This window comes from Fringilla coelebs (assembly GCF_963513975.1).
Source record: "Fringilla coelebs genome assembly, chromosome: 2".
Classification (NCBI taxonomy): Eukaryota; Metazoa; Chordata; class Aves; order Passeriformes; family Fringillidae; genus Fringilla; species Fringilla coelebs.
In genome coordinates, this window is record NC_140029.1 from 38,720,437 (window position 1) to 38,745,626 (window position 25,190).

The 25,190-nt window shown below is 38.6% G+C and overlaps 1 protein-coding gene across 1 annotated transcript in view; it reads right to left on the minus strand.

Annotated features, from left to right (window-relative positions):
- Positions 1–24,951, minus strand: part of ITGBL1 (integrin subunit beta like 1) — a gene marked incomplete at both ends in the record, with an annotated part of 122,242 nt that extends 97,291 nt beyond the window's left edge. Inside the window, 2 exons of the mRNA XM_084227118.1 lie at positions 23,398–23,609; positions 24,872–24,951. Of these exons, the coding sequence (XP_084083244.1) occupies positions 23,398–23,609; positions 24,872–24,951 (292 nt within the window). The remainder of the gene's footprint in view (positions 1–23,397; positions 23,610–24,871) is intronic.
- Positions 24,952–25,190: the final 239 nt, after the last annotated feature.

Genomic DNA, 25,190 nt, shown 5'->3' on the forward strand with positions numbered 1-25,190 from the left:
TGCCTCTTGCCTTTTCATGCCTCACAGAAGTTCAGAAGGGTCAGTTTCCTCTGGGTACTTGGAAGCAAAAGTGTTTGCCCTGTACTGCCCAGTGCTGCACCTCTCTATCCTCATTTGAAAAATGCTGACAAAAGGCCTGAGCATTGCCATGGAAACACTTTACCCAACATCCTTGTAAATCTATTTGCCAAGGGAGCCATGGGTCTGCAAAGCATTAACACACTGTCACCTCCTAAATAACCAACATGTTCTTTCCTCAAACAAAATCCTTTTGCCACTGTTTTAAAACCAATGCCACAAGCGTTTTGGTTTTTTTCCCTCCCACCCCAGGAACTGCAAGTGCAATTCCAATTTGCACAAGAAAGATTTAATTTCCTTCTCACCTCAATCAGAAAGCACAAATTGGCCCTGGGAGAAAGCTGGAACACCACCTATTGGTGAAAAGGCCAATAAAGACTGGTTGAGACCTTTACAATACATCTGCTTTTGTTACTTCTGAGGACAAACCTCTAGGGTCCTCTGAGCTGAAATATAGGAGGAATTGAGATAATAATGAAGATGCTGCAGCCTGAAAATGCCATGCCCTCCCTGAAGCTGGCCCCCCACCTGTCCTTCCTTTTACAGGGAAGGGAAGTGATGGCTTTCTACCACAGAATATCTCCCCAGGTAATGTTTTCTACTGCCCCTCTTTCCACCACTCTTACTAACTGCATTTACAATTTAATGATTTGCTTCTATAGCACATCACTTGTATTGTCTCTCCTGGGCTCTGAAACAAGCTTCCTACAAGCAGATACCAATGTATTTCATTCTATATTCCTACAGGTTTTTTTCACATTTAAAAGGATTCACTAACAGTCCCCATCTATTAACCCATCAATTTAATATATCTGAAACTTTTCATAATCTATCATACTGTTTGTTTTTCCACTGTCTCTATGAATCTAGTTGAACAGTATCTCAAAAGTCTGAAAGTTTAGCCTTGTTAAAATAATTAAATTACATAACAAAGGGATAAATAATACCCTTTTCCTTAAAAATATAATTCAATTACTTCAGCATTATTATTTTCTCAATTCAGACATTAAATTTAAGGCTAGTTTTCATTAATTCTTTTTTCAGTGTGACATTCACTTCCAATTTTCATTTTCAGTAGTTCATTATATTCATAACCGATTTGCAATGTGCAAGCTTTCTAGATATACACAGACAGTCCACTGTGAATGGTCAGTGCCAATTTCAATCAGAGTTTTCCCCTCTGCTCATACTGCCAAGTAATTTTCTCAAGGAATCCATAAAGAGCATACCAGTAGGATGCAATCATCTCTCTTGTAATAATTATTGTTAAATACCAGTATTTCAATACTATTTCAATACTATTCTTTTATGAGTTAATCAAAATGATGTCCACACATGTCCAATTTCCATGACAGCCTTGCAAGATACAGACTTTATTTTATGTCTGCTTCTGTAAAGAATACTCTAGGTGTTAAAGCTGAACATTGCCTACTCCCTGGCCAGAGTCAATATTACAAATTTCATGATGAAAAGAAAATTCTGGTCCTTTTGCTACTTCTTTTACTACTCTTGAGCTTTCCTGGCCCTTTGGATCTATTTCCCCTAGTCACCAAGCACCAGATCCATGAACAGAACATGGATCACATAAGCATCCTTGGTGAGTCAGACATATCACTATTCCAGCGTTGTATGCCCTGATCATCCTGACTCACAAGACTTAGACATCCCCTGAGGGTAAGTAAAATGTAAAGAACCCTGGTTATCTCCAGGGCAATGCTGTAAAGCTGCTTTCCCCTTATGAAAGGAGTACATTTAGTAGATTCACAGATTTACAGTGGAGATCTCTGAGCTGCAGAGACCAGATGTACTTGACCTTGTACTCAAGGACCTGTCCTTGACTGAAGAGTCACTTCACCTGAGCCACAATAACCTCTCGAGCCTGAGTGTGAGGCACGCTCATGCTGATGGCTTAAACTCATGGTTCTGAACTGGCACGATTCTGTCTGCTATGCCCCCCAACAGACCTCTGCCAAAGACAAGGGAAAGCAAAAAGGTGCAGAATTTCACAGCTGGCTCACTTCAGTTGCTGTGCTGCGTGACAAGGTCCTTTGAGCTGACTGCAGGTAGGAGGCCTCCTATAACACAGAGGTAAGGAAACAGAAACTTTCATGCCATATATTTTAGACACAACACTGAAAAAGCCAGGATAGCAACTGCAAATAACAAATCTATCTAAGGGTGAACAAAGCAGTGCAGGCACGACCTGCAACCGTGAGCTCTTGTCCCAGGTAGCTCCGCGCTCATTTTCAGGTGCTGACTTAAAACGCCACCTCAGTCCTGGGGTCTATGACTCAAGCCAATTCAAGCCAGAAAAGTGGCATTCTGAAGAAGAAAATCCTCTCAGTTCTTCAAAGGGCAATTTTTGAGCTGTGTGAAGGCATCACATGTACTTCTTCAGCATGCATCTGTGGTCATCTCTTCTCTAAAATTAAAACCTTTGAAAAGGTATTAATACACTGGAACAAAAACAAGTCATATCTTGTTAATTCTATCAAATTTGAGTTTATCTAGGGAATCATTCTTTATCCCCCACCATGTGCATGATTCTTGGTCCTTCTACTGAAGCTCTCTTTACTGCACATTCTTTTTGAATTGTGAATTCCTTTAGTTCTATTTAATGCTTCCCTGGTTATGTACTGATAACGATGTTAGAAAATATCTTTATCAACCATTCTGCCAGTCTCTCTTTCTTGTCAATTGTTATCAATATCCAATGCCTTTTTAAATCAGCATGTCCCTTTGAGAAAATAAATTGATTAGTCACTGTTAGTAGAAGTTCACTCTAAATACATCAATAAAATGAGAATCCATTAAAAAAATAAGAACCTGCTACTGAGACTGCTTAATTTTCTATCTAAATGGGAAGACTTTTAATAAGAAAACAAATGCAACACAAAATAAAGGTGTCCCAGCTAAACAAGCACTTTGAACTACCAAACTTGCAATTTCTTTAAAGAATGAAGTCAAGTTAATTTGAAGAAAATTAATTTTTTTAAAAAAATCTATAAAACCAGGTTGACAATTATAAATTATATTCTTATTCATTAATTCTTTATCAACCCAATCTCAAGACAGTCCTTCTGTTATTACATCCCAAGCGTAGAACACCTCATGGGTCACCTGGATCATTTGATTTGGAGTTTTTAACATTACTACTATATATCATCTTTAGTTCTAATAAAATAATGTCAAGGCAGTCCCCCTTAAAAGCTGAGCATTATCTTATAATTCTGGTGAGCAAGTTTTCATTATTAAACTTTAAAGGATTTAATTTTAATCTCAAAATGCTCTTTACTAAAAAATATTTAATTGGACCCTTGATAATAAAAGTTGAAACGGTATTTTTTATTCATCATATGATAGTTTGTCACTTTCCAAATACAGAACATTAGTACTCATTGAAATTTCCTTCTTCTGCCAAAGAACTCAGCAGTGCTAAGAATTGCCACCATGTTCTTAATAAGAGATTTTTTTACCTACCACTGTCAAAAAAACCACATTTTAATAATTGAAAAATGCATTGTTTTCAAATTGTTTCACAAAGTGGTGGTCACTGTGGTAGTGTTCCGTTTAATTATATATTATTCTGCAGTAGTGGGACAGATACATTATTTGTAAAAGATATAAAATAGTACAGGAGGAGGTTTTACTGTCCTGTGAAGAAGTCTTGGTATCAAAAGTGTCATGGGGGACTTTTTAAACAACTTAGAAATTAAACTGCCTAAATTTGTAGTCTTTTTACCTGCTTTATTTTTTACTTCATTTTTTTATTTAATGTTAGTAGAAAATTTAAAGAATCAAAGCTGTTTAAACTTGCAGGTAATAAGTCTTTCAGTATCTGTATTTCATCTCTGTCTGTCCTGACTAAATTCTGTAAGAAGTAATGTCTTCTAATTAAAGGGAAAGAAGTGGATGCAGGAAGAAGGAAACAGTGGAATGTTAAAATTTCTTTCACTCCCAAGGTACTATTTGACCTATGAATTTATTTTTCTCATACTTGCCAACAATTTTGCATTAATTTTTTTAAATAGTAAGACTGTATACTACATATAATTTAATTAGACTGTTGACCAATTTTACCTTTTCTATTCAGTTCTATTGGTATCTCATATTCGCTGGAAAGTATTTTGGTACTATTTTAGGGCAATATTTCTAAACACAACATTTAACTTCAGTTTACAGTAACAGCCAAAGCAATAAATGAGAGAAAGGTTTAACTAGCAAAACCAACCTGGGCTTAATCTGCATTAAAGCAGATTAAATCTTAAATCAATAAGGTAAAAAGAACTAGAAATGCAACTTGGGAAGAAAAAAAGAAAACAACAAACAACCCTTATAAGTTAGAGTATCTAAGTTAGGTACCTTTCTTCTGATCTTTATTTGCATAATCCAGTGGAAAATGGCATAATATGCAATTCCTTGCATTGCTCTCATTGTAATAATGCAAAGTATGTTCACAATAAATAGAGAAACTTTCAAACAAGAACGGTGAAAATTATCTTTTTCCAAGAAAAGTGGGAGATATAACTGGAAAGAGTCAGAATTTTAATTTAAGCATTCTTCATGTGAATAGACTGACAGCAGTGAGGACAATAAATGGTCTGTAAGTGTCAGTGCTTAATAAAACAAAGTAGCATCAAAGGAAAATACACTACTTAAAGGAGAGCAAAGCCCAGCTTTCTCCTATGTTTTAAATGTTTTCCTTTAAAAAGTTGTTAATGTTATCAACAGTTTTCAGTCTGACACATTTTCCAAAGGTGCTATATGCATCTTACATCTGCATATAAATTCATTACCGTTCATTCAAGAGATTGAAGTGATAATTTTGTAAAGCCTGTTGTTGCCTTTCTCAATGTACTGTTTCTTCTAAAGTTAGTATCAGTAATTTTTTCTTTCTTTTTTTTTTTTTTTTTGTTCCTTAGAGCAGTGTGTATTTTTGAATATTTGAGCACTACAGAGTTTTTTCTTTCCTCTTCAAACCTGGGAAAAACATACTTTTGTTTTATTCAATTGATTGATATATAAAATAGACATTTTTTAAAAACTTTTTCTTGAAATGACATTAGGATAAGGATAACAGATGGTCCTAAATGTAACTACTTGGCTTGGCAAGGGTTTTGCTACGCTTTTATCCTATAACTTTTCAGCACTCTACTTTACATCAAAAACCTGTACATAGAAATCCCTAGGAGCATCTTGTCAATTCCCCATAGTAAATTACAGCATACATCCAATAATGCTAAAGCAAGGTTTAGAACTATATCTCAGAAATATGAGACAAAGAATTAAAAGGTAAATGCAAGTAGGAAAAATAAAAAGAAAAAAAGGAAAAAACTCCATGGCCTAAGGTGGCTGCCTTCATGCGCTCACCACCTTCATTTCAGTGTGCTGATGCAGCCCAGCAATCACTCATCCTTTTGGGTCATCTCCATTAACTTCCTTGCAGCAGGACGTCTCAATTTAGTCATGGTCTTCACATCTGTCCCACCTGAGGAAGCTACCTAGAGGATTCCCCTGAAGGGGGACTGCCTTGATTTAGTTTCTTAGTACTGGGGAGGAGCAAGTTTGTGCCACCTACTGTTCCTGCCTCCAACGCAGCATGCAGTTCAGGCAGGAAATCAGTTTTTAGGTGCTGCCAAACTGGAACCTCACACAGCAATAAGTTCACAGTGCCATCCAGAACTTTATAATAAAGCAAATCTTGAGCACCTCTTCATATTTACTGAGCAATGAAATATCACACCAGAATTAAAGGGTGTTTCTGAAAATAGTTTGAATGTGAATCAGAGGATATTTCAGCCGATCCAATGGAGTAATTACAGGGTAGGAAGAACAAACAGACTGTAATAGATAAGTGAGACAGGCAATCATGGACAAACTGTTTACTTCCCTGCTGATGGATGAATAGAGCAAAGGGTCACCTAGGTGGTTTTTTATTTAACTTTCTTTTTTCCTGGCAGATTTATTCATGAAATCAGGCTTAACAGACAAGACCAGACTGAGCATTTTTTTTAACATGAAACAGTTCTGTGGAAGTCTTCAACCACCATACAAAATAGTTTTTATTATGGAAGGATGGTAATTATGCCCCTTTTATAAAAGGAAGAATGAGACACAAGGTTAACTAAACCTATTCCACAGTCAAATTGAGCTGGGACAACAAGACCTTCCAATTCTTACTCATGTTTTAAGCAGTGTCAAAGCAGCTGCCTTTGCTATGCCATAATCAAGTGCTAAGAAAAAAGCTTTGACTGAAGTTCCCAGAAAATAAGCCTTTCATGACCAGTGACAAACCAGCTTGATAAAGGCATGATTTACTAGGCACAAAGTTTGAGACACAGATACAAGTTTAATGACTTCATCTTCTGCCAACAGGGACATATTTGGACCCAAGAAATATACCCACATTTTCTTGTTTGATTTTTTTTTTCATTTGAGTGATGAAATTCTCATTCATTCCTTCAGTATATTTTTGATTTGTGAACTCTTAAGATCTTCGAACTTCAAAACTGCTTAGCACTAGTAAGCAAGTTTAACCCTCTGCTTTCTATCACGCGCCATGTACCATCTACCACTTGTGTTCCAACTGGAAATGCCCAAATGTTCATGACACACTCCACAGAGAAACCTGGGAACAATCACTGCAACCAGTTAGCATATATGCAACAGCAAAAGCCAAGTCTCCTAGTGGCTTGAGAGGTCAAAGACCTATGGGAAACACAAAGTAACCTAGGGCAGATGGACTGATTGTGTGCTAAAGAGGTAGGCAGAACTACCTTAATTAACAGATTTTCCTCAAAAGACAATCCACAATAGTTTTTCCTTCTCTGCACTTGATTTTTTCCTGATGTAAACTAAAAAACTTAAAAAAAAAAAAAAATGTCCCAGGAAAAAGTTGTTATACTTTTCATTTAAAAAATGGCAAAGTAAATCAGTTTAGTTTCATAAGCCACCACCTCGCCTCATGTCAAAAATTATTTTTAACTGTTCCTAATTTTTGTCAAATGAGTCAGATAATTAAGCATTATTTCAACAGAAGTTAATCTGTGCTTCTGATTTTTTTTGTCTTGTCACATAGACATACTTTGACTTCATTGTGTATGACAACCGTGAGCAACTCTGAAGACAGCCCTCCTTCAGCAGAAGGCTGGACTGGCCAATCTCCACAAGTCTTTTCCTAAATCATTCTCTGATCCTATTCTGGTAAACTGGCTGCAAACCAGACCATTCTTTCTGTTTTCACCATTTATCTACTACTGCTAAAAAAGATGGCAAAAAACATCTCTAGACAAGGCTTACTTTGTGCCACAAAATTACATATTGTATATTTATAATAAAAGGTATATAGAAAAAGGGATTTGCTTCAGAGGGGTTTCTGACTCATCTATACTTTTTTCCATTTTTCTCCTGCCAATTTCTACTTGACCATCAGAACCAGCATTTTACACAAAAGCAAAAAAAAAAAAAAAACCAACAAAAAACCAACCGAACAAAAAAAACCCCAACCAAACAAAACAACAAAAAAAAACCAAAACCCCAACTAATTAATTCTGGTATGTGATGGATTCCTGGTGGGGAGTAAAACCAGATGTACATATCTGAATTTCAGAAAGGAGCACTAAAATTCTACTTTTGATCATGAAGTTTAGTTGCCCGTAATGTTGAATGTGTGACACAATCAAAATCATGACACAAAGACAGCTACTCTCAACAGCAATAACAAAAAGAGCCTGAAAATTCCATCTCAGCACAGCTCATAGTAATATTGCAGAAGTTTAATTTTTCTAACCCTGTCATTTCTGCTGTCTGAGAAACAAATACCAATGTATCCTTCGCCACTTGCACCTAATTCCTTTTTGCATGTGCTAATTTTACTGCGACCACTACAAACACTGCAGGCAAAGTAACTGAAGTTTTGCAGGCAGGCAGAGCAATGAAGCAAAATGACTGTTGTTTTTAATAGGTATTTATAGCTGTATTGATTCCTATCTACTTCCCCTTCATTTCATCCTCTATGATGAAATCCTCTCTTTCATCCTCTGATGAAATCCTCCTGATCATCCTGCAGGATGAACAGTTGCCTCTAGGCATCCTCTACATCATTTGTTCCAATACCAGTGTTTCTGTCAATTCCCTGTTCATTTACCAACTGCACAATTGTTTATGAGATTCTGAGGAGCAATTCTCATTACTCAGGAACACAAAAACACATCTTGAAATTTTGTGGCAATACTAGCTTAAAATATTTACAGCCCCACAAATCTATTCAGCAGATCGTACAGCTCTACATCACCTTTCATTCCCCAGGATTTGTCAGAGACCTTCTTACACTATTTGCAAAACAGCAGAGGTGATCAAATTTCTCATTCATACTAAAACACAGGTGGAAATACATTTGGGAGAAAACATACAATCCAAGAGCTGACCTGATATAAATGGTATGCAATACTCTCTCTGCAGAGAGCCTTCTGTAGCACATACTACTATTACATGTTTGGAAATGAGCAGAAAAGATTAACAGAAACCTCTACACATCACTAGAACAACATTTTGAAAAGAAAAAGAACAAGTGGTTTCAAGACACATTTGCAGACCAAGTAGCTCCTGACAGAACTAATCTTGCTGTATTGCCTCTGGAACTGCCTGAAAGCCAGGTATGTCAAAATGTATGCTTGGTCAACGTACACACTGTAGTAACAGAAAAACTGCACACAAGAACAGCAGAACAGACAGCCCTTACAGCCATTAAAGATGCCTATATTCCATTTAAAAATCAAGGAATCTTTGTTTTTAAGGTTTACATCTCAAAATAAAAAAAAATCAGTGAAGTCTGACTTCACTGATTTGTCTCTATAGAAACCAAAATAAAGACTTAGTTTTCAGATGCTCTGCTCACCAAGTCATGCCACTGCATTCAGACTGCATCTGGTTTGGTTTTCAAACTTATAAGTTTCAAAAGCTATGGTGCAAGTATTACCTGTTAATGCCTATTTGACACATTCCAGTATTTTGGGTGGGGAATGAAAAAAAAAATTAATTTAAATTGCATTCCTATTATAAGGAGCATGAAAGTGCTTATTATTATTAAAGCACTACATTGGAAGAATCTAGTACTGGGGGGAAGAATGAAGGTATTGAACGATGCTAATTTCCTTGCTGATTTTATTTTAATGTCAAAACAAATAATGCCAATACAATATGTTTCAACACAGCAGTCAAACAATCTTTTTTGGCTCTCTCTTACATTTCTTCTAGAAAAAAATCTTGCTTATTCAAATGTCTAAAATAAGATTTCCCTGCCTAGCTGTTTGACTAGAAATGCATCAGTATTTCCCTATTGATTTTTGGCATCTGTCAGTTTAGCCTCTCTTTTCTGTACCACATACGCAATGTCTTCAGGCATTTGTCTCCCCCATTTGCAGGCAGAATGAAACCACTGAGCTAGGAATTTTTGTGAATGTTACCATCACAAAATTAAGTTACTGTTTAAAAACTGTTGCTGCTATAACAGACCTACATTTTCCTGTTCTGAGGAACATTTTGTACTCCATGAGGTTTCATACATTCCAGCTGCCCCTTGTATATGGAGTCTTTACATATGTTTCCAGCCTTTGATCCTTTTCTTCTCACTTTCACCACATTAAATTTTTCTATGTGCATTTTGATTCTTTTTCAGCCAAGCAGTAAGACACAGCAGAGTGGAACTCTTGGCTTCTGATGCTTGCCAGAAGGTGTTAGGAGGTATGCAGCCAACGTAATGCTCAGTCTGATCCATTTTTGAGAAAGGATTTAAAAATCAACTTGACAGTTCAGAATAGAAACAAGAGCTTGAGGTTTTAACACCGCTATGATCAAAAAAACAAATAAAAAAAAGTTTGCTTAAGGAAAGCAAGTATTTATTATAAAGGTGTCAAGTGAATGACCAAATGAAGTTTTAGCTTTTAGGTAAGAAAGTGACTCTGTATACAGTGACATTAAAGTAGGGACTAAATTAGCAAAACTATATGACTCACTGAAAGACATTTAAAACCACTTATGTGACTCACATGGGAAGAGAAGACAGATCAAGAGGATAGAGTGGAAATGTGCCTTATGTGAAGACAACTGGACTCCTCAACAGCAGCTTCTGTCACTGCACTGGTGAGGTGACAATTCCGTCACATAGCACAGATGAAGTAGCATGAAGTACTGCCTTTTTTCTGGAGTTAACCTAACAAAAAAATTTTAAGCACCACAAAGAGTTTTGGTTTTATAGAATTCACAGCCCAGAAATGCAGATGCTTCCCTTAGAGCACTTTCTGATTTCATGGCTTCTCAGCAGCAGCAGTTGAATGACACAGTATCAGCCAGACAGAACACAGCTCCAGGAAGGGCTTGTCCAAAGGGATGTGGGGAACACTGGACAAAAGGAGAAGTTAGGCAGTGATGTTTTCATGTTCATTGGATACAGGAGAAAAGGAGAAGACTGGGGAAGCTTTCTGTGGGTGGAATTCCCCATTTCCTTCCCGCAAATGTGCACAAGTGTGATGAATACCATATGCTTAGGGAATGCAGGAAGATCAAGAGAATGAAAGAAGGAAGAAAAAATATTCATCCAGACCTGTGCTGTATGCTGCATATATAGAATTACCCCGTGTATACATGGGTGATTTAGCTGAGGAAGGGAATAGTAGGGGCAATTTCCCAATGACCAGTGATATGAAAGAAATCAGGAATGGAAGTGTTCTCCCCCAACAATGGCAGTATCTTTTGACTTGTCATAAACCTAAATAATGTTTTCAGCTATCAATACAAGGTTCATTGCTGTCCAAGAATAATAAACTTTCTAGAAGTATAATTTTGCATTGAGACAATATAGGGAATACACATTGTCATGGCAGCAGTTAAAAAAAAAAAGCCAATATACTACTACTTGCTTCCCCTGTTTCATTATCTGACAAAATATTTTTACCTATTTGCTTCCAGTGAAAAATGCACACCAGATGTGACTCCTGTTAAAGTAGGAATTATGTTATTTTCTGTTTAATGGACCAAACAAGAATTAAGAGCTTCTAGAATATAATTTTTAACATGGTCTATTTTGGTGTACGTCAAACAGCAGGGCAACCATTCACTTTCATTTGGTGTTTCGTTCATTTTGTCATAATTCCATAAGGTCAGTAGTTCACTAAGAATCTGTTTGTTAAAATGAAGCAAATTAAAAAATATAAATGTTTCTGTTCAATGCTTTGACTGTTATTTTTCCATCAAATTTCAAGGATTGGATAAAACATGTTTTCCATGACTCTGAGCTTGTTACACAAGTCTATCTACCACTTCTATCTAGAAACAGTAATTTATGCCTTTCCATTGAAAAGATGCCTAAACTTCAGACCAGCAAGCTTGTTCTCAGAATCATTCCTACTTAGAGACTCCATAGTGGTAATTAAAAAATATGGTTATTTTATAAAGTATTATAAACACTGCAGAAAATGAAAGTTTTTTTGTATTAATAGAATGAAATCAATGGCTATGCATCTCTTTCTAGAAATTATTACATTTAGAAACATTATAGCATGACAAACACTGTTTATACTACCACAGATCCTCCTCACTAAGGCAGAGTATCAAACTGAGGATTGGTCTCACAGAAGCATCAAATAAAACCAGCCTCAGAGACCTCTGGAAGAGATCATCTGGTCCACTTCTTTGTCTGGACTCAAAAACAAGTGTGTGTTGATTCCTCTTGACTTGCCCAATCTGTTCCAGACAGAGATTCCACAGTCTCCCTAAGACAAGCTTTTTACTGCGGTCAAAATAATTCTATCTCTTGGGAATAAGAAGGACAATGAAGAGATTATTTGGAGAAACTAAAGCAAACCATAAAATTTCAATGTGCTGGGCCACCTTTCTTCAGGAGGAGAAAGGGGTGAAGCAAGCAGAAATGAAGATACAGGAGTGTACACCTGATTTATGCCTATTTTAAAGTTTCTGTGGTTTAGATTCATATCCTAACAAGCTTCCCTACAACTGAACAACCTGCACAAATAAAGCATGAGCTAAGAAAGAGTGTTTGATTACACACAACTGTGGTTAACGTCTACAAAGTCTGTGAATACCCAAGGCAGTTCAGCTCCTCTTGATGGCATGCCTCCTTTAAGATTCCTGGGACACAAGAGCAGAGGTTATTGGTTGGAGATGGAGCCTCCAGGGAGTGTAAAGAGAGCCAAGGTGGGTTTGACTTCCACCCAGGTCCTCATGGAAACAACTGTTCTTTGATGAGCCAGAGGAATGGATTAGAACAATTGTGAGGAGCAGTGCCAAGGAACTGAGCCAGATATAGACCACCCAAAAAGCAGAAAAGACTGTCAAGAGGAAATGGAATTAGTAAAACTAATTGGAAATTGGATATAACCAAAATGCTGAGAGTGGGAGTGGCAACCATAGCTCATGCAGAAAAAGATGGATGAAAAGCCAAGACAACACGTGAAATGCAAAAATACAGAGAACTGCAAGCCCATGAAAGGCCAGAGGAATTATGATCTAGTTTCAAAAAAGCTTGATACATGATGTTCCAGAAAAAGTAAGATTATTTTAAAAACCTCTGAGTTCCTTTGATAGGCACCCATGAATAAAAGGAAGTCTGTGGCCACTGTACTATTTAAATATTATCTTTCAAGATAACTTAATTCAGAAATTCTCATGTGAGACGACCTTTTGAAACCATCTACAGAGAAACCATGTTGTATTTTCTGGACAATATCTGTAAATAAAACCTTTTCTAACCTGTATGTAAGTGTACCGGACATACATTTAAAGCAGTTGATACATTTAGAATGGAATTTCGTAATTTACATAAAGTCATATACAAAAGCTTTAGGATGGTGACAGGAGAGGGGGTTGAGACTCACCCTTCTCATCCAAAAAATTCTCATTAAAAAATCTCAATTTTGTTATGGCTTTCCAAACCAACAGACCATTTAATAAAAGCTGGGATAGATCTCTCAGTTTAAACAATTCCTTCATTTATACATCTGAGTTTAAATCTTTGAAAAATGGGTTTTAATTTATCGGAATGTTTTCGCACATAACTCTCATTCCAGCTAAGTCCAACTCTGGCATTCTGGAGAAAAATTATTTTGGTCAATGTCCTGTCAAACTACCACTAAGAAACATATAACTCTTTAAAGTAGCACAATACTCAGAAGGAAAACAAAACAGAAAATCATGTAAAATGCTGTCAAGCTTAAAAGCATTCAAAACCTTGGAGATGTCATTGTTGTTATTGTATTACCATTACCACTTGCAGGTAAATGACAGGGTCTATATTTTGCTGCTGTAATTTTGTATGCTATGACCCAGAGATTTTGGCCAAACAAGGGCCAGAATTGCTGTGAGACCAATTCTCTGTTGGCATAACTTCATTGATTTCATTAGACTTTTGTCAGCAGAAAACATTGGCTTCTGTTTATCTTTGGAAAAACATAAAAAGCAGCCATACCATCTGCTTTTATTAAAACATATTTTTAACCTGAAGAGTAAAGATGAGTGACAGGATCCACCCCGAAATCCAACAAAATACATGACTGAGGTTTGGTAATTTTGCCAATCCCATCTCCAATTAATTTTTTGGTATATGTCTACACAAAGCTTGTAGGAAGTTAAACATTATAAATCTTGAAGAGAAAACTACTTTTTATTGTGATACAGAAATCTATGCCACATTTAAATCTCTCTGTTTATGACCAATTCTAATGATATGCTCTAACATTTCTCTGCTAGGCTTTGATTAATTAAGTGGCCTTGGGGGAAAAAAAAGGCAGTAAGAAATATTCCAGCACTTTTTACTGTAGGACGATGCCCTAAAGCCCTGTGAATGGGAAATGAAAATCACAGAATCACAGATTCACAGAATAATGAGGTTGGAAGAGACCTCTAAGATCATCAAGTCCAACCTATGCCCTAACACCTTAACTAGACTATAGCACCAAGTGCCATGTCCAGTCTTTTTTTAAACACATCCAGAGATGGTGATTCCACCACCTCCCTGGGAAGAGCATTCTTTATTATTCTTTTGTTGAAAATTTCTTCCTACTATCCAACCTATACCTTCCCTGACATAGCTTGAGCCTGTGTCCTCTTGTTCTGTCAGTGCTGCCCGGTGGAAGAGACTGACCCCCACCTGTCTGCAGCCTCCCTTCAGGGAGTTGTAGAGAACAACAAAGTCACCTCTAAGCCTCCTCTTCTCCAGGCTAAACACCCCCAGCTCCTTCAGCCATTCCTCACAGGGTTTGTGTCCCCAGCCCCTCACCAGCCTTGTTGCCTCCTCTGGATGCACTCAAGCATCTCAATGTCCTTCCCACACTGAGGGCCCAGAACTGGACACAGCACTCAAGATGCAGCCTCACCAGCGCTGAGTACAGGGGGAGAATGACCTCCCTGCTCCTGCTGGCCACACTATTCCTGACACATTGGCCTTCTTGGCCACCAGGGCACATTGCTGGCTCATATTCAACTGGCTGTTTAGAAAAAGAAAAAAGTTCACTCTGTCCAGGTTTGCTGGACAAAAGGAATTCCTCAAATGCCAACTGCAGGCAAACTCACATAAGTGGAAAGTAGTTGTACCCACTGCAATAGTTCCTAAATTCTGTATTCCCATCCAGAGGAACTGGATTTAGGTGATGGGCAATTTTCCATCAGTGATAGCTGGCAACTTGATCTCTTCCTAAGCACAGCCTAGAAACTGTGGTTCATCATATTTGCTGTGTCTCTGATGAGGATTCTCTGTGGCTTGAAACAGAAGTGAGAATTAAATAAAATTATTTCAAAAGACCGTCATTAGAAGCACCAGTGCAACAACAGTACTTCAATTAAGAGCATCAAGACCATTTTCTGATTTTATATTTCTTACTGGTTATCCGCCTCCCACAGAATTTATCAGGCTACAAAGGCACCAGAAAAAAAATTAAATAAATTTATTATACTCACTTCCATGATTCTGTAGCAGAAGGTCTCAGCCTTACCTCTGCATGTTAGACTACAGATGTAAAATTCTTTCCAGCTTAAAAGCTGTTTGAGAAAGGACTGAATCTGTCAAGACAATTAGGGTAAAAGTGTGGTATGTTCTGTGAGACAGCATAAGTGTTTTTTTTCATGAAAATATGTAGTGATTAAAAGGCACAATTCAGCAAAAGCATTCAGGAGAACCACAGTGCAATATGTTCTTATATGACTTTTCGTCATGGCATCACCACCATCCAGCATGATTTGGTCCTTCTGCAAGTATGCTAATGAGATGAAATTGGTTGTCCTCCTCCAATTCAGTTCCTTCCTGTTCTTAAAGCAAGAGGTCTTAACTTCTCCAGTAACCCTTCAAAACATGACTTTACAAACCCTTCTTTTGAGGACTGTGGTCTGGAACACAATCCACCAGGCATATCACTGCACCTACGGTTCTCTGTGGGACTGACCTGCTACAAATTCACTTCCCTATTTATATGTGGAACGCTTTAAAGCTGGAAATACACTGAGTGTTTTCATTAAACCAAGTTGCTCTCACTTGGATAATACACAATCAACAATTATTGCACACCTAATGCACAGGTAGATCTTAGGAAAAAGAATACATGACTATTTTTTGTAGGAAATAGTATTTTTAGGACCAAAAGATGAAACACAAAATGTGGTTTTGACAGAGCCTTAACTGATAGGACTCTGTAAGATTTTATTCTTACACCTCATAGGGACTTGGTGGTTTGAGAGTCCCTAGAAAGGACTCAGACACTTGAGTTTTCTTGTGACTCTCATTATCAGCTTTAGATGATCAGGAGGTATATCCTCACCTTCCCTTCTCTTCAGTATCAGAAGAAAAACACATACCTTCTAGTAATTTGTTGCAAAAACTGCAAAGAAAGGTGGATATGAGAGCTAGATGGTGTGACCATCACAGTTCAGTTCCATATACCAGGCATGTTTCCCACATTTGAAGTGGGGCTTGCATTTTTGGGAGGAACCACATTACTTACAGGAGATATGGACATAGAAATGGTCTGAATTATGCAAATTTAGCTCTTGTTCACAGAATACCATTCATCATTCATCTCTTCAAAAATGCCTGTATCTTCATCTGCTGAAAAGACATTCAAATTTTATACCAACGCTACTTGAATCCAATAATTTCCAAAGGGGTAAGGCTAGACAAGAAAGGAGTCTGGACATTTCAGGAAGTGGAGAGGAACAGGATTTTTTGAAGAAGAGGGGCTTTTGGCTTCTGAGACTCAATGAGCTTGTACCATTGAGTTTCACAACTATCCAGTTACTTTCTGGAAAATACTGTTTAAAACATTTGGAGTAAGGGATGTTACCAAGTTTGTAAACGAAACCATTTCAAAGACTGGGAAGCGACCATTTTCCTCCTGTTGTTGTTGCATAAGTTCACTGGAGAAAACCATAATGAATACAAAATTAAAAGATGCATAATAGTGCAAATGCACAGGACTCTTAAACAAAGGTAGACAGATTCAGCATTTCTTAGCTGTCAACCACACAGCTTGAAGATTTAAATGACTTTAACACAGCCTTTTAATTAGATAGGAAATTATATGCAAATCAGGAAAAATACTTAAATGGGCTATTTTCACATTCAATAGCCTCTAACTCTAGATCATAAAAACTAACATCTCCAGTATTTAAAATGACAGTCACCACCTGGTAGAAAAGACTGAGCAGGACCTGCTGGAGGCAGACAACTGGAAAAAGCATGCCTGAGAAAGGTAGACTTTGGCAGTCTCTTTGGGTCACGGGGGGATTCTCCCCCAGCCCACTGACAATCTCCCCCATCTAGAATTGCCCCCAGGAAAAAAACAGTGTGACCAGGTGCTCTAGTTAGAACATCTGCTGCTGCATGGAGCTGCCAAGGCAACAGCATTCGGCTGTGACATTTTCCAAATCACAAAGTTAGTACTCAGCTCACTCCTGACAGTGTCAGAGCTGGCACTCCCACTGACCTTCCCCATAAAAATGACCCAGATATGACTCAAAAAGCTCTGACTGCCACTCTTTAGGTCACTGACAAGAAGGTGTCCCAGATTGTATCACTGATGCTACTCAGGTGGACAGGCAGAAGGGCAAAGCAGCTCTTTCAAGAAAGGGGACAGGTACAACTCCAGTTAAAGTCTCTGGAATCCTTATTCATCTACATACAAGAATATGGTCATGCAACTGCTGAAGCTGGTGTTCCAGCCCACTTCCAATGTTCAAAATGTACACAAACCCCTACCTGCAAGAATTCTCCTTCCATCATTAAGAAGTTAAGCTTTTAAATAACCTTTAAATAGTGTTTGAAAGAAGAACAGGGTTTTTTCTCTTCATAGTCCTTCCATTTCCAAAGGAAATTTGAATCTAGCAGTACAGGTGTGCACACCATAAACACACTGTGGCCTTGACCACCACACCCCTTCAGTTAAAACACTGATATGTTCTGCTACCACATATGTACCATGGGGTCCTCCTTTGCATGGCCAAAGTCAAACTCCAGTACTTTTCAGGCACAAATTGCTCTTTTTCCTGCACTGCTCTAGCAATGAGTCCTTTCCTCTCAGAAAAGCTCAAAGGAACTTTTTAATCAGTGATGTTCTTTTTCAAGACAAACTACTTGGGAACACTAACACTGAAAGGTCTAACAGTATAGTGCCATAATTGATGATTGTTTGAAATCCTTGACAGGACCAGCTACCAACAATAAAACTTTAAATAAGCACAGAAAATTATACCAAGACAGTCAGTTTGTCCAAAAAAGGCTGTCATAAGAACACATACTGACAACTATACACTGTTAAAGCAGGTTAAAAAGTTAATAAACACTTTTAAAATTAAATAGACTATCTACTTTCTATTCACCATATCTTTTTCATAATAATGATTCTGAAAACACAAATTTTAATAGAAATGTTAATACACACAGTCTGTGTAAGCCATTTTTTCATAAAGAGCATTTTTTCAAATAATTAAAAATATACTTTCATTTTCAGCCTGTGAGGAGCATGAAAATTCAAATACGCTTCAGAACACTTATTTGCATTGACAAAAGTCACACAAAAGTTTGGTTTTTTCTTTGCAATGGATAAGCATGTCACCTCAGACTACAGAATGACAAAAGGTGAAGGAGATGCTGCTCCCCACCTTGTTTTGCTGTTGGTGCCAGCCTGAGGGGCTACATTCCAGCTCTGCTAGGGGCTGTAAAAGTCTTTCACTTCCACATGCCCAACACACTCACTTCTACTTTTTAAACACCTTATTTCCATCAGTAGCATCTATAAATAAAGGTGCTCAAAATGAGGGCTAAGCAACTAGGTACATAAAATTTAATAAGTTAGTTTTAAGATGCTTCCCTTCCATTAATCCCCCCTGCAGTTTTTGTGTCTTAGCATCCTCCTGCCTCACTCACCATTGCTATGAACCCACACACTGCATTTGGAACTACAACAATTGTCAATGTGTCAAAGGCTGCTTGATTTTACCTAGATCAGGTACCAACAACACAAAGCTGAGAATAATACAGGCTTTAGCTTGTGCTTTTTGTGTCTGCTGGGACCTCAAGCACTTAGCAAAGAAATGAACCTGCAATGAGGTCTATGCTATCACGATTTCACTTCTGCTAGAACCTGAGGAACCTGTTTGGAGATGAATATGGATGCTATTATCACACCTACACACCCCTGCTCTGGGAGGAAAAGTCATAAAATGCCAAGTTCTGAAGTCCATACTAAAGCAAACTAGGTCAGAGCAGAACTGCAACCTCCATTTTTGTCAGTAACCTCCTGCCCTATTTTTAACTTGGTCTTTTAAGGAGTCTTTGTCTCCAATGGCCAGGTGTGCCACAGTTGAATCTTTGCAAACATGGCCTCTGACAGAGAAGAGGCTTATACCTGTTCTCAAAATCCAGGGCTTTGAATTTCACTTTGGATCAAATGGCAATCAATGCAGGTCACAGGCTGACTTTTCTTCACGCTTTTAGCAAGAAATGCTGCTCAGTGAACAATCGGCGTGTCAGACCTCCCTTCAGTACGAATACAAAAGCACATTTGTTAAAGTCTTTCCAGCTCAACTTCGATAGCTCTGCCTGAAGACACTATTCAGCTTCTGTGCAAAGAGCAGTCCTCAGCCCAAAATGTTCTCCAAATTCCATCTTCAAATTCCTAGCTCTCTCAAACTGCTATATAGTACCATACATCCAATAAACATCCATGGATGCATAGTTACGTATTACATTAATAATTCAATTTGGATTTATCTTGTTATTTGTACATCTACTCCTTGTCAATTTAATTTTTCACTTGTGTTCTCTACACAGTTAAAAACCTTACAGATCAGGAAATAATAGCACTTAAATCCTTTTGTCCTTCATGTTATGCATGATAATACCTCAGGCTGCAAAAACCAACAACTAATGCTGGCATTATACTGCTGAACTAGTATTAAAATAGGTACAGCACCCACAGCAACCACAGCTTTGGAGAAAGAAACAGAAAAAATATTTCACTGGCCTGAAAAGCAGCAAGTTCCACAGCAACTGCTTATGGAATATCAGACTGAGCCATCATTTTTCAGTAGGTGTAAAAGGTATTTCAGTTTGGAAGAAAAATGGTTCATAAAATCTTAATAACTATGAAAAAAACCAAAGATAACAAATATTGTTCTGAGCAAAGACAAACCTTAATGTGTTGCTGCCTATATTGTCACCAAATTGTATCTGTCTTTTCGTCTCACCTACTAGAAGCAGTGCAATCAGCTGGCAGTTCTTGTGGTGCATTCTCTAAGAAAATCTGAAGTGTTCCCACTTCAGTTGGCCAAGGAAGTCCATGCTTAGTTTAGTTTTTCATTAACCACACACACAGTAAAAAAAAGAATAAATAAAAAAACCCAACCCAACCAACCAAACCAAAAAACAACCAACCAAACAAAAACCCATATGAACAAACAAACAAAACCCACAAAAAAAAACCCTAAAATGTATTTTCCACTATACTGCAAAAACCCCACAGAGCAATAGGTATCAAGCAGTGATGCAACAGGAATTAGTCCTGTATTCCACTTTTCCTTGCACACAATATGGGCTCCACTTATGCTAAGAAAGCCTGAGGCAATATGCAACTGTCTGAGGTCACAACTACTATCTGCAAAAAAACAGCAACAAGTATATTGTCTGTTCTGAATGAAGCATAAATCCTTTGGGGATCTGATTGTTTTTTGATTCAGTCTTCCTCCTCTTAGCTCATCTCCCTGCAGATCGGCAACAAAAGATAAAATAAAGATGTCCCTGACATGGCAAAGAGAATAACAGGACGGTATCTACTTGATTTCCTCTACACCTCATGATACATAAAGCAAATAAAAAGGCCAGGAGGAGGACAGGAGACTCAGGGATTCAGACCACACACAGTACTTGGTTCCTCCTTTGTTTCTGACTCCATGAGGGATCACCTGTTACTTTATCAATCCCAGTGGGATAAAAGGCAAGAAAATTATTGGAACTCCCTCTAAAGCACCTGGAATCATAATGGGAGAGAAATACAGCAAAGTCTCAAGGGAAAGTAAAAGCACAGCAACATTTAAATCTGCTCTTTATTACTCATGGCATAACCTCTTTCCCATTTTTATAAAAGGTTTATTAGAAAAAGCAAATCAATCAGATGGATAGCTGACATTTTTTTTACCTTCAGGCCTTCTCTCTCCAGAATACAATTGTTCAACAACTGGTCCAGAAAGTGGATCTGACACAGAAAGTGCCTTTAAGATAATGAGCTGCATATAGAGCAACTAAATCTTTTTTTTTTTTTTTTTTTTTTTTAGCTTGGGACAGGCAAGGGAAGTGGAGGTATGTCTGAATTGACTGGCAGGAAATCACAGCTATCTTTGGCATTCATGACTCAAACAACTCTTCCTGTCCATCTCTGAATATGAACATCAATGGCAATCAGACATCAGTCACTTGAAAAAGGAATCACTCTGGCAGCTTGAAAAGTAGCATATTTTAAACAGCATTAGCCTCAAATACCTTGGCTTTCTAGAGAGATGTTGAAAGAGTGTCTAGAAGTTCTCCATGTGGTACCAGTCAGCAGTTACTGCTGTTGCCTATGTCAGGAAAGATCCACAATTAAAAGGGACAGCAAATGTCAAAATAAAAATATGAAAAAGAAAATTAAAGCAGAAACAGAAATAGAACTGCAGAAAGACTTTATGGCTATTCACTTAGAGGAAACACAACTTTATCATTAGGTAAAAGAATGGCCCAAAAATGCAAAGAAAGAGAAATATGTCATACACTGGAAATTGGCCTGATGATGTAATGTTAAGCAACATCACTGGATGCATTTCACTGAATAGCTGGGTAAGGGAAAATATTATTCATACAACCTAAGTTCCAGTCTCCTGCCTAGAGTTATCCTAGATCTGACCTTCTTTTCTATGCTCCCTTCTTCCCACATACACACAATTTCAGTGACTAAAAATATGGGGGGAAAATGAAGAGGGCAACAAACACAGCCTGAAAGGATGTGTTTCACCAACTGGATCCCAGCTCCAGAAGAGTTACCTGGGGCTGCTCTCCTGCAGTGCTGGGCAGCCCTGGACTGCAAAAAAGTCAGTTGGGTTTTTAGCACAATTGTCAATAAGCCCAAACAAAGAAAGCGAAACTCCTGCACCCTTCACAGTTGTTTCCCTCCCCAGGACTTTGTACTGAATTTTTTACTATTTTTTTTTTTTCCAGGAGAATTCAAATTTTCTTACATCTCAGTGGTAACGTGGTAGCATGGCTTCAATACTCCAGCTAGGAGTGACAAAGTGAAAAGTACAGAAAATCGTTTTTAAAAAAACATTTAATCACTTAGCATTCATATCTTTGAACTGCTGCATGAAGTGCTACCCAAAAGCTAAATATTGTTAAGAGATCCCTTGACTCTGTTTATTCTGTGAGCACACTATACCACCAAAGCCCTTCCAAAACTTGCAGGCACTGTTCATGATATTAACAGGAACATGATGGTGGAATTCACAGTAGGATATTAAAATTGAAGGAGATTTCAATTTCCTTTTATGCAATTAACCTAGCAACAACAGCAAGCACTTTGAAATAACATTACCAATCAAAAAATTCATGTTTGGGACAGCAAAGCAGTGAAATGCTATGATATTTCTTATGTAGAGGGATTTAATATTGCTTACTGCAGAGTCTAGAAATCAGTTTCTCTACAGAACTCTAAAGCCACAGATGCCAAATATAAATCTTTTCCTCATAATCCCATTCTTGGTCTTTTCATGTTATTACTGGACTTCCTGGATAAATTGTTGCTAAAGTCTTTTTTCCTACAAAATTTGCCAAACCAACTGCTGGAATGTATTTGTATTGTCCCTTTACTAGAAGAATTTCTGTAACATTCCCATTGACCTAATTGCAGGTTTTGGCCTGAAAAGATGACACGTTTCTGTGGATCTGGTAAAGCTGTTGAAACAGGGATACTAGAAATGAAGTACCCTTCTGGCCCCTTTCATCAAGCTCCAGGCTGAATCCCCTGAGGAATGTGATGGCATTTCTTCTCCCTGCTTTTTTCTAAAATCCTATTCTAAGCTGCTTAAAAAAAAAAAAATCTGACCAAAATAACTCAGAAACTTAAGTAAAGACAGCTGGAAAGATGAAAGAGTGATAATGTTTAGATGTAAACCAAGCAACATGTTTCAACAACTGGCAGGAACTAAATTTTGTCCCAGAAATATATGTTATTAAAGAATACAATGTCAGTGGGGAAATCCCTGAAACCACAAGACAATTGCATTGTTTTAAGTCTTTATTTGGAATGTATTATCATTACTTAGAGAAAAACAGAGTTTTCATGCTTATATAGCAAATATGAGTGTAGTACATCTTACAGTAAGTCTTTTTTCTTATAGCAGGAGAAGAAAAAATCACTGGACAAAATTGATTTTTTGTAAATAGTTTAAAATAGTTTTATTCAAATGAAGAAATATATAAAAATGTGATCAATATTACCTACTATATTGGACTTAAAGTATAGTTTGAAGAGCCTCCAACCCAAAGCAACTCCTGCTTTTGTCCCGGATGCAGATGAATCTTGCTCTAAGCTAAGTCCCATTTTATAGGAGACACAGTGCCTGTAACTTCCATCCTTTAATCTGGCAAAATCCTTGGATGCGCCCACAATCCATTTATAGTCATGTTTCAGGGACCCATATACAATCATGTCTACTGTATTAGTGTGCTGTGTTCCTGGTTTTAATACATAATTCCAATTTTCTAAGCTTCTGTCATCATCAGGGCTTCCTTACCTGCGCAGATTTTCCCATCGTAGGTCTCGCACACCCAGTCGTGGCACTCGCACAGCGGACCGTAGTATTTACCAGACTCAGTCACCTGGCAGATGCAGACTCCACACTCACACCTGCCTCTGTCACTGCACAGCTTCCCCCCCGGAACGCGGCACCTGAGCTCCGACTCAGCCCGGGACAGCCGGCAGGAAGCAGGGATACCCAAAGCGCTCCTGTGGGGGACAGCAAACTGAATGAGCTGAGGTCAAAGCCAGGGGCTGCAGCTCAGAGCCGATGAGAGCTCATTTGAAACTACCCTCCTATCGCTGGCTTCAGCCAAAAGTCAGAATATTGTTCTTACCACCTCTTCAGCTATGGTCACAAATTATTACTCGTCTCAAATCACCCAGTTTTCTTTGTTTTCATCAAACCTTATTGCTACCCACAAGAATGCTTATACTTTATTTTACTTACCTTTTTAACTACATTGGCCTCATCTACTTTCCCATCAGGCATATCTGGTATATATGCACAGACACTTATAGTTTGACTGTCCATCATGAAACATTTTGATCTTATATATTTCAAAAAGTTTAGAGACACCATATACATCCAAACATCTGGGAAGCATAACAGAAATATATGTCATACACCACGCTTAAGGTTGATTCTAATAAAATATGTTTGCCAAAGAAATCCTTCTGGTTGTCTGACATATATGATCCATGCTTCCAATGGAAAAGGAAACCAAAGTAATCATGGCTTTCCACGCAGCACTGTAGGTTGTGGCTGTGGTTTTGGTAAAGGCAGCAGAATCCAATTCTAGATCAGTAGATTTGCAGCTCTGCCGTGCAATTGTACCATGCACTGGAGCACATGGGGATCAGGACATTCAGGACATACTCAGGGAAAACCACACTTTGTCTCATCAGGAGCTGAATCATAGGAAAAACAACAAAGGACTGCTCAGGCCAAAACCAGGTCTTCACAACGCTAAGGAATACTGAAGATGTAGATGAATAGAACCTGCCCTTCTCAGACAGCAGATTTTGCAAGGCTCTGGAGCAAAGGAGCCACTGGCCTTAGGAGCCAGTGTGCGCTGGCTATGGTGGAGGTGGAGAGTGAAGGGCAGTGCACCTCACTGTGCCACTGCACCAAAGTGCAGCGATAAGCAGGGCTCTGCGGTTAGGTGCCGCAGAATCTGGAGGTTTGGGTGTAAAGAGTTATCACTAGTCAGCTCTTCTCCCTTCACTGCTTTCAGAGTGTGCATTTTGGGCATCAAATTCATCGTTGCAAATAACTCTGCAGTCTGCAAATGCCCCTACCAACTGAGGTTCCCAGAGACCCAGAGCGCTTCCCTCAGCTCTGTCACCTTTAAGGAGGCAGAGGAAGAGCCAACAAAGTGCTCCACCGCTCCCTCCGCAAGCCCAGCTTCCACACTCCTGGCACCTCAAAATCAGTCGCGCCCCACGGGAGCCCTGAGAGCCGCACTTACCGCAGGGCCGGGGGCCCGGCCGGCAGCGCGGGGCCCAGCAGCAGCAGCAGCACCAGCCCCAGCAGCCCCGGGGCGAGCATGGTGCGAGCTGTGCTGAGCGCACCTGGGGCGCTCCTGCGGACGGGCGGACGGACGGGCGGGCGGACGGACGGGCGGACGGAGCCGGCAGGCACGCGGAGAGCTGCGGGCTGGACAAGCCCGGCTCCAGCGCTGCTCCCCCCGTGCTGCAGTGGCTGTGATTAGCTGCCTGGGAGCGGGATTTGGGCAGCACTCTGGGAAGGAGGCCGGTGCCAAACCCCGAAGTTTACAGTCTAGGCAG